This window comes from Mastomys coucha, unplaced genomic scaffold (assembly GCF_008632895.1).
Source record: "Mastomys coucha isolate ucsf_1 unplaced genomic scaffold, UCSF_Mcou_1 pScaffold7, whole genome shotgun sequence".
NCBI classification, from domain to species: domain Eukaryota; kingdom Metazoa; phylum Chordata; class Mammalia; order Rodentia; family Muridae; genus Mastomys; species Mastomys coucha.
In genome coordinates, this window is record NW_022196913.1 from 40223371 (window position 1) to 40233919 (window position 10549).

At 42.2% G+C, this 10549-nt stretch overlaps 1 protein-coding gene across 1 annotated transcript in view; it reads right to left on the reverse strand.

Moving 5' to 3' along the window:
• Window positions 1-1128: 1128 nt before the first annotated feature.
• Rpp40 (ribonuclease P/MRP subunit p40) overlaps window positions 1129-10549 on the reverse strand; it is a 10411-nt gene continuing 990 nt past the window's right edge. The window contains exons 2-8 of the mRNA XM_031359347.1: window positions 9161-9305; window positions 8435-8503; window positions 6924-7019; window positions 6208-6333; window positions 3701-3899; window positions 3449-3583; window positions 1129-2201 (exon numbers count right to left, since the gene is read on the reverse strand). Coding sequence (XP_031215207.1) covers window positions 2003-2201; window positions 3449-3583; window positions 3701-3899; window positions 6208-6333; window positions 6924-7019; window positions 8435-8503; window positions 9161-9305 — 969 coding nt within the window. The 3' untranslated portion in view covers window positions 1129-2002. The remainder of the gene's footprint in view (window positions 2202-3448; window positions 3584-3700; window positions 3900-6207; window positions 6334-6923; window positions 7020-8434; window positions 8504-9160; window positions 9306-10549) is intronic.

Genomic DNA, 10549 nt, shown 5'->3' on the forward strand with positions numbered 1-10549 from the left:
GCTAGGAATAGAGTTTTCACCCAGGATTTGAAAAGACGTTCAGAAGTAGATAGTGGCAGTGGCTGCATAACTGTGAATATGGGTAATACCACTGGGTTTTGTGCTAACTAAACTTATGGTCCTCTTTTTTTTTTTTTTTTTTTTTTTTTTTTTTTTTTTTTTTTTTTTGGTTTTTCGAGACAGGGTTTCTCTGTGTAGTCCTGGCTGTCCTGGAGCTCACTCTATAGAACAGGTTGGCCTCGAACTCAGAAATCTGCCTGCCTCTGCCTCCCAAGTACTAGGATTAAAGGCATGTACCACCACCACCCGGCTCAACTTATGGTCCTCTTAAAGAGGCCCTCTTCATAATGGTTTGCCACAATTAAACAAGCAAAAGAGACAGGAAAAATCATTTTAACTGTGGTTCTAGCCTGCAGGGAAGTCTTACTTCAGAGTGGGAGGGACACAGCCTCAGAACTGATGATTTTATACCGAGTGGAAGCTGTACCACAGGGAGACCTCAGGATGTGTGGAGCCCAGACCCACATGAGGGGCACCTACTGATGTGTTTATAAAAAGATAAAGAGAGAGGAGATATGTTCTGTGGAGCTGTGATGAGGTATGGGGGAAGGGCCAAGGCATCCCTCCCCCCTCAGGGACCAGCCTCATGATGGTATAGTATAGAATATAGAGTTTATTCAGGGCATGGGGAGGGGAGGTAGAGAGAGTAAGAGAAGTAGAGGCCAGCCATGAGCACGTGGAGAGAGAGGGTGGTGGAGGAATGGGGAGACACGGGAAGGGATGAGGGGACAGAGTGGGAGCAAGAAGAGAAGAGCAAAAACGAGAGGAGTGGGCAAGCAGCCCCTTCTATAGTGGGTCAGGCCTACCTGGCTATTGCCAGCTAACTGTGGGGTGGAGCTTAGATAGGATGCTAACACCTACTTTGTCAAGGGCCCAGTCTTAGGGTTTCTATTGCTGTGCAGAGACACCATGACCATGGCAACTTTTGTAAAGGAAAACATTTAACTGGGGTTGGCTTGCAGTTCAGAGGTTTAGTCCATTCTCATGATGGTGGAAGCATGGTGGCATACAGACAGACACGGTGCTGGAGAGGTAGCTGAGAGTAATGTGTTCTTAAAAGGCTGTGTGACTTTGCCATTTGTACTATATTTTATTAATATTAACATGAGATCTTGGGGACACACAGAAATTGTGATGGTTCATCTTGGCTATCTGTTGATACACTTGGGCAGAAGAAACCTCAGTTGAGGAATTGCCTCCATCGACCTGGCTCATAAGCATGTTTCTGGGGTATTTTCTTGATTGCTGGTTGATAGAAGGGAGCCCAGTCAACAGTGGGCAGTACCACTCCTAAGCAGGTCCTGGGCTATATAAGAAAGCTAGGTGAGCAAGGCAGAAAGTGGCATTCCTCCATGGCCTCTGCTTCAGTTCTCCTATGTATATGAGTACACTGTCTTTAGACACACCAGAAGAGGACATTAGATCCCATTACAGATGGTTGTGAGCCACCATGTGGTTGGTTGCTGAGAATTGAACGCAGGACCTCTCAAAGAGTACTCAATGCTCTTAACCCCTAAGCCATCTCTCCAGCCCATTTGCTTCAGTTCTTGTCTCTTAAGTTCCTGCTTCAACTTCCACTGATGAAGGACTGTAGTCTGTCTTTCCCTCAAGGAAGTTGCTTGTGGCCAACAGAAAACCAAACTAGAACAGTCCATCCATGATTAGCACCTAGAGACCTCACCAAGTGCTCCAATCCTGCTTTTCCCTATCATGCCAGTTACTCTGCTCTGCAGTGAGCAACACTGTGTTCAACTGAAAAATCAGCTCAGAGCTGATGGTAGGATAAGCATCTAGTACACAGGGGCCATGGCAGAGGAGGAAGCAAACCAGTGCTGAGCTGAGAAGCTAATTACAGTAGCAAGTCTGGGTGACACATAGCCCTTTATGATGAGGAAATATGACAACAAACAAACAAGATGTGGCTTTAAACTTTGCATTTTTTTTATGGTGGGCAGTCATCATTTGCCCCAACAGCCATCTGAAGCCAATAGTCCTGATTATTGAAAACCACAAAATTGTACAAGTGCTCTCCTCCTTTATGGAAGCCATGTTCCTTCTCTCTCCACGCAACAGGGCTGTCTGCAAAGCCTTGAACTGTCAAGGTGACCCATGGAGCCAACTTTGGTTCATCAAAGTAGTGACTGAAAAAGAAAGAAAATTCTTATAAACAGGAGGTCAAGGACATCTATATTAAAGGAATTATCTAATGTTCTAATTAAGCTGAGACTCTGTTTTGATTTATAAAAACTAGGCTCTGTAAGTGAAATACTTGGTGTTACATTATGAGGGCCATAAGATTAACTAACGTATCACTCAGGGGGTAATGGCAGCAGCTCTTACTCATAGCCTGGAAAATCAGTTAAGACCAAGAGAATAACCTCCTCCCTGCTCAAACAACATTACAGCTTCCCTTCTACTAAGGTGGGGTTTTGTTTGTGATTAAATACGTGTGCCTGTGTGGGCGGCAGAAGAAAACTTGCAGGTCCTCTGTGGATCAGCGTTAGGTTGTCAGTGTTGGCCACACATGTCTTTATCCTCCTGAGCTCTCCGGCTGGGCTCTCTCCCAGTAAGAGTAATATTCTTGCTGGGTCAGGGACTTAGTGTTTATCACTTGCCTACCATACTCAAGGTCTTCCAGCACAGAAGGGAAAACAAAAAGTAATCTAGGGTCTCTCTATGGGTCTAGCTGTCTTAGAACTCACAATGTACCCCAGGCTGGTCTTGAACTCATCCACCCGCCTCTGCCTCTCAAGTGCTGGGACTAAAGGCATGAACCACCACACTGGGCTTCCTACCTAATTCTGAATGAAAGACTTTGTAGAATTCTTAAACTTAACATAGATTATAATTTGTTCCACAGAATATTGAAGTGTTTTCAAGTAGTGTCAAACTTTTGCATAAAAATGGCTCAAAACAGAACCAGGAAATTGAGCAGCTTGGTTCAAGAAGCCTACTGAGGCTCTGCTTTCCTCAAGGGTTAAGTACCTTCAAATCGCATCTTCTCTATCAGCAAGAATAATTATGTCAGGCCCCAAGAGATGGCCCAGTAGTTAAAAGCACTTACCTCCAGAGGACCCAAGTTTGCTTCCCAGCACCCACATGGGTAGACTCGCAGGTGCTGATTAACTCCAGCAGCGGGGAGTCTGAAGCCTTCTTGGGGCCTCCAGTGGCACTCACACACACGTGGACATAAATAAAATAAATCTTAAAAACTATAAGATTTTGTTGTTGTTGTTGTTGTTTTGCTGTTACTATATACTTTGAGCCAAGCAAGGAAAAAAGGAATAAATGTGAGGGGCCCTGCCTTGTACCAACCACACTAACAGAAGTCCCCAACATCCCAACGTAGCACCAGTAAGTGAGAGACGCAGCCAAGAAGAGTTCTCACCACAGCTGTTCCAGAAGGACAAGAATCTTCTCTGGCAATACGAAACCTGTGATTGTACACAGACAAGCCTGGGCTACCACCGTGCTTGGCTGGGGACAGCAGTAGGTGGATATGAAATCAGAAGGCTCGTTATTTCTGCCAGAAAAAGGAAAAGGGGGGGGGGGAATGTATTTACAACCACTACATAACCACATCCAAAGTATCAAACTCATAGTGAACACAAGCGATGAACTCCGGAGTTCATATACCCACAGGTCCGCATGGCAGAAGACAGCACCAAGCCAGTCAAAGAGCTCCGGGGCACTGCAGGCCTCCTCTGGCTCTCCTGCCAGCTTGCTGCTCTGCAGCACTGGGCACTGCAGCTCTCTTACTGTGCTCAACGCCACTCTGGGCTGATGCTCCTGAATTTGGTATTTGGAAAAGTACGACATCATTGTTGATTCTTCTGTACCTGAAAACACACCAGACAAGACCGAGTCAACACTGTTACAACTCGTCTGGATCCACCTCTGTTACCCTTTCTTTTTTGGGCCTGTTTCTGACGCAGGCTCTCAGTAGATAGCTGGCCTTGAATGTATGATCCTCCTACCCACCTCCCTTCCCTTTATAGGCATGTATCTCTATACCCAACACCTATCCTGTTCCCTTTTGAGTTACGGCAGACAGGTAAGATTAAAGGTAAAAGGTTAAAGGTAAGGTAAAATGGAAGCCAGGCAGAGCTATATCCTAATTACAGTCGCTTGAAGTTGCTTTCCACTGCTTATGCTAAAGTACTATGAACCTTTTTCACCTTTCCTGGAAATCTCATGATACCTCTGACTCAGGCCCATACTCGTCTTACTTGCTTTAACAAGAAAATCTGAACTCGTATATAAATCCCAAAGTATTCCTTATATAGGGATGTTAGTGAAGCCTATAAAAGAAATTTATTTGTACAATTTAATAGGAAACACTAGAGGCACTGAATGAAAGCAGAATCTCATACTCATCCCTTTGAAGACCCAGGACAATCCACTTTATCTTTTCAAAGAATTTTGTGCAACCAAAAGCCTTGGAAGACAGAAACAGACACCCCCTCTAGAGCACAGGATGGGCTGGTTTATTGTCTAGTAACATAGAAATAACGATCCCCCCACCATCTGTGCGCAGAGCAGGAAGGCTTACTCCCACTATAAAAGGACTGTGTTTCTAGGGCTCTACCCTTCTATTCTGTAATGTAACCCATGATGCATACACCAACTCTAGGACACTCTATGCCAACTGGGATTTGGTGAACTTACTCAAATGCTGATTCTCCTACTTGTTAATTAATTCTCCGTGTCAAACTGGATTAGTGGTTAAACCTCATTTCTAGGTGTGTCTGTTTGGGTGTTTCAAAAGGAGATTGGCATGTGAGTTCATGGACTGAGAAGGGAAGCCCCACTTTTAGGGTGGGTGGACATGTGGCTTCCAACAGGGGCTCAGAGAAAACAACAAGGCTGAGGTAAATTCACTCTGTCTCCTAGAGCTGAGCCGCCTGGCTTCTCCTGCTCCTGGATCCAGGTTCTTAGGCCTTTGAGTTCTGAGAGTAACTATATCAGCTTGCCAGCAGGGCTTCCTGACTGGTCAACAGCTACCACTGTGAGGAATCAATCCTTTATCTTTTGAGCCAGGACTTGCACCCAGGACACTTATGGCTGACTTTGCTGGCTGGTAGAGGGTGTAAAAATCTCAGGAACATCCTTAGCTTCTCTGGCAGTAATTAGTAGTCTAGGAATAAGAAGCTACAAAAGGAGTGGAGAGATGGCTCCATAATTAAAGAGCACTGGACTGCTCTTCCAGAGGTCCTGAGTTCAATTCCCAGCAACCATATGGTGGCTCCCAACCATATGTAATGAGATCTGAGGCCCTCCACAGGTATATCTAAAGATAGCAACAGTGTACTCACATACATAAGAAAAATAAATATTAAAAAAACAAAACCTACTGCATGAACAGTCCTTGGAGAAGCTGCAGAAACATTAGAAAACATCTTCCCCTCTTGTATATCTGCTGTATGCAGAAAGAGGAGAGGAATTGAGCATTGTAACATTTGGACAGAGAGAGGCCATCTGGGGCTGAGAGTGTCAAGAACTTCCCATGAGGAGCAGACAGATGTAGAGTTCCAAAACGTACTTTTTTCCCCTGTCCTCCAAAGGACATACTATACCACCATAATTCCCAATGCTCTGACTCGTTACAATCTTGTAATGGGCCAAAGATATACATCTATAAGGAGCAATACATGTGGAAGTTGTAAGCAAATTAATATACTTGATGAACATTAAAGCTGATGCTAAATTTAGTATTCTAATCAATTAAAAGTCATAACAAATGCTATCTGGCATTTAATAGTCTGCCTGGGTTACTATCGTGCAATAATGATAAACAGATCACACACATATAATTACAGTTGATGCTGATTTGAAATATTCTAGCTAAGACTTTTTAATATAAGCAGAGGGAAAGAAGAGATAGATTACATGTTAGCCATTCTGAAGCCACCGTGAAGCTCTCTCTATATGTGCAGAAAACCCAAGAAAACTGGGGCAGATTGCTTCAAAACTTACCCTGAGCTGAGGTGCTGGCAACAGCTGGAAAGCCAGAGCAGCTCCATCACAATGCCCACACACCTACGTGAGCAATGTCCCCTGACCACAGTGGTGTATCATCACTCGGCCCTCCGTTATGCCCAACAGATCTCAAACTCCCCATATCACTCTATAAGCCACACTTCATACCTGTATGATGCCACGCCAAAAGGAAATCAAACTTCAAAGGCTTCTTTTCTTTGAAGGACCAAGATATTCTTTTAGACTTCTTAGAATCCAGGTTAAGGGATAAATCCATTAGATCAATGGAAATGACTTAAAATAGAAAGAAGAATACTTGTTTCGTTCAAATTATACAGAGCTTACACTGTAGAGAAACGTCTAAAATTTTGGGAAGTTTCTAAGTACAGATTATTTTTGTTCTTCAACTTTTGACTTCATCAAAAACATATCTCTCAGCGGGCTACTTCTAGTGTTGAGAGCTGCTAACTATAGGTGGTCTAAATACTTTAAACCCTTCCTAGATCAAAGATCAATCTACGTGTGTCTGTGCTAGTCTTAGTTACTGATGTCCACACCAGACAGTTTCCTCAAAACCACCTCTTCACTTGTGAATTTCCACCAGTAATCACAAAGAAACTGAGAAGCACATCAAGTTGTTCCTCTCCACTGCATGCAAGGGGTAGTCCACTTCTATAACCCTTACTAAATGTGGTGTACAGCCAAAGAGGAACAATTTAACAGCACCAACTAATCCCCCAGGAAGTGCAACCAATAGCTCCTTGAGTCAGGATTTCAAAGGCAAGAACCATATTTTTCTGACTAGAGATCAGAGGTAAGGCATTTACATGTTATTACAAGAAAACTGACTTGCTAGGCACCAATGGAACACACATAATACTTACTGAACTTCATACTTTTTCTACCAGAATACCGAGATGGATGACCTTGAAGTCCAGTTTCTTCATAGGTATCTTTATCCAGTGATAAAATTAATTTCCCTACAAATCAAACAATAGTTCCTGTAACAGAGATGTTAAAATATGGCTGATGTTTTCTAAGAAAGCTAGACATCTGAGCAGTGAAATGTCAGTGTAAGTATACAGGAAGAACTTGTCTATAGCACATTGATATTATCTAGCACTGTACCCAACTGGTCTAGATCTTTGCTCTATAGCTGAGGCTGGGCTCAAACTGGTGGCAATCATCCTGGTTCAGTCTTCCAAATACTGGGACTGCAGGATTGAGCCACCATGTTTGGTAGTATTATCTATCATATATATATATGTAGATATTACAATAGCAAAACTTGAAACAAATAAATTTGTTTAAAGGAAGAAATAATCAAACTGGGGTCTGTATATTACTTCAAATACCATCTTTAAATTTTAATTTAGTTTAATTTAATATATATATTTGTATGCCTGCTTGTAAGTACACCAAGGAGCCTGTGAACGTCAGAAGAGGGTGTCAAATCTCCTAGAACTTGAGTTGTGAGCTGCCATGTGGGTGCTGGGAACTGAATCTGGATCCTTAGCAATGACAGGAATCACTCTTAGCTGCTGAGCCATCTTTCCAGCCCCTACTTCAAATATCTTCAAAACATTTAAAAGCTATATGTGAAAGCCAGGTAGAGATGTGATGGTTCATGAGTGCAATCCCTGCACTTGGACAGCTGAGGCAGGAGAAATGAAAATCTGAGGTCGCCCTGGTCTAAGTGGCAAGATACTATCTGAAAACAAAACAAAAAGTTCTAAATCACAACCATATGCACGGAAGCAGGAACATGTCTATGTCATACACCTTGGGAAATAAAACTATTGAGAAGCCATGTCATATAACCAATGTTAAATATTTTATGCCTGGTGATATACGCCTTTAATCCAAGCACTCATGAGACAAGGCAGGCGAATCTCTTAGTTTAAGGCCAGCCTGGTCTACAGAGTGAGTTCTTGGACAGCCAAAGTTACACAGGGATACCTTGTCTCAAAAACAAAGCCAAAAAAAAAAAAAAAAATTATGCTTATAAATTCTTGAAGAATAAACATCAAATGGGTTCATCTATGAAGGAGTACAAAGATAGGCTTCATTTTAGTGTGTTTAGAGCTGTATGGCTTGACTTTTAAAAAAGTATTATTTTATTATTTTTATGTATGTGGGTGTTTTATCCTCATCTTATGTCTGTGTACCATGGATGTGCCTGGTGCCTATGGAGGCCAGAACAGGGCACTGGACTCACTGGAACTGGAGTTACAGATAGTTGTAAGCTACCAATTGGGACTGGACTCTGGACCTCTGGAAGAGCAGCCAGTGCTCTTAACTGCTGAGCCATCTCTCTACCCTCCTTAATTTTTTTTTTAAAGCAGTGCTATTTCTTTTCTAATGAGGAAAGGAGAAAAAAAATGAATGCTGTCACCATTTGGTAGGAGAGCAACAGTATTATCCTCATCAATACTTGTATTGTATGTTAATGCAGAGAATGAACCTGTAAGAAAAAGTCAAGAAAAGTAATTAAATAATTAAAGTAGCACAACATTTGTTTATGAATTATTTTCATATGACAATGAATCTTCTAGGTAGGTAACAGACAGCATCTAGCACAGCTCTAAATCATTTAATAAATCCCAGGGATAAGTTGGAACATATACATGATGGGCTCCAGTTAGATCACCCCCACGATCAGGTCACATTCTGGGTCTTTTAGTGAAAGTTTACTATGAACAGGTTGAAAATGGGCTCAGAGTAGAACCAGTAATCTTGAGGATTCTAGCAGAAAGGTACACCATGAAGAGGCAAGAGGACAAAACATTGATGCAAAGTTCTAAGTTAATATTCAGAAACTATCTGAGCAAGTTAATATTCAAAAGCTACTTAATCTTCATCTGTAGGGATTCAACCTACTTCACTGGGTTATTGCAAGGGCTATTACATTTGGTAAGATACCTAGCTGTCACCTAAAGAGGACACAGGAAGGAAAATGACAATACTGACGGATGGAGAAGTGATGCACGCAGCTGATCACATGATCTAACCTCTATGGGCCCTTTTAAAAGCAAGTGAAGAACCCCAACATTTTGCTGAGGTCTTCCGATAGCTCTTCATTTTGTCTTGCTCATATGAAACTCTACATGCTTTTTCTTACCTTTCTTTACAAAGGTGTTGATAAATTCATGTGTAATTAATTCATGAAGAGGTAAGTTCTTCACAGAGTAATAGGATCCAATGTCCATGACCAGGCCTTTTAGCTCTTTTGATAACAACCCACATTCAGGAATAAGAAATGAAACCTATTAGAAGTACAAATGAAGTTATAGTTTATGAAGATTAACACCATGTTTTTAGAAATGGGATATAAAAATTGCTAGTTACTCCTTCACAGGATTTTTTTTAAGGTTCATTTATTTATTTTTATGTATGTGAGTACAATTATAGCTGTCTTCAGAAATACTAGAAGAGGGTGTCAGATCCCATCACAGATGGTTGTGAGCCATCATGTGGTTGCTGGGAATTGAACTCAGGACCTCTGGAAGAGTAGTTGGTGCTCTTAACCACTAAGCTATCTCTCTAGCCCCTCCTTCACTGGTACATACAAACATGAGCAATGTGATGGCTTGAATATTCCTGGCACAGGAAGTGGCACCATTTGGATATGTGGCCTTGTTGGACTAGGTGTGGCCTTGTGGGAGGGTGTCACTGTGGACATGGGTTTTAAGACCCTCATCTTAGCTCCCTGGAAGCCAGTCTTCTCCTATCCATCTTCAGATGAAGGTGTACAACTCTTCAGTTCTTCCTCCTGTACCATGCCTACCTGGATGCTGCCATGCTCCCACCTTGACGATAAGAGACTGAACCACTGAACCTGTAAGCCAGCCTCAATTAAATGCTATAAGTGTCTGTTCACAGCAGTAAAACCCTAAGTAAGATAGGCACGAGCACCCCCTCCCCCAAGACAGGGTTTCTCTGAGTAGCCCTGGCTGACCTGGAGCTTTCTTTGTGTATCAAGGTTAGTCTCGAACTCAGAGATTCATCCATCTCTGCCTCCGCTTAAAGGTGTGTATCACCACCAACCTGCTACGCAACAAATCTTTTAATCTAATAATCTCAGGCAAACAGATATTTGACTACTCAAGTTTTCCATTTTTGCATTTCAATGTGAGATAAGAGACTAAGCAGAAATATTGTAATGGAAGTCTTACTTGAATCTTATCTTTTGCATATAAGCAATATCATTATGTCCTTCACACTTTACATTCAAGGAAACAGAATATAATTCAACATGCCTTGATTGAATTATATTATTGCTTACTCTGAAGTCATGAAATTAAAGGAACTTCTCCTAGGAGCATAAGGGATTTAGGGACATTCAATCTGTAAGAAGCTACATTGAAGCAGATGTGCTCCTGGAAGCTTCCATTTCCTAGACAAACCTAGGTCGGACCAGTTGAGATAAGAGATACATCCCCGCCAGGCAGTGGTGGCGCACGCCTTTAGTCCCAGCACTTGGGAGGCAGAGGCAGGTGGATTTCTGAGT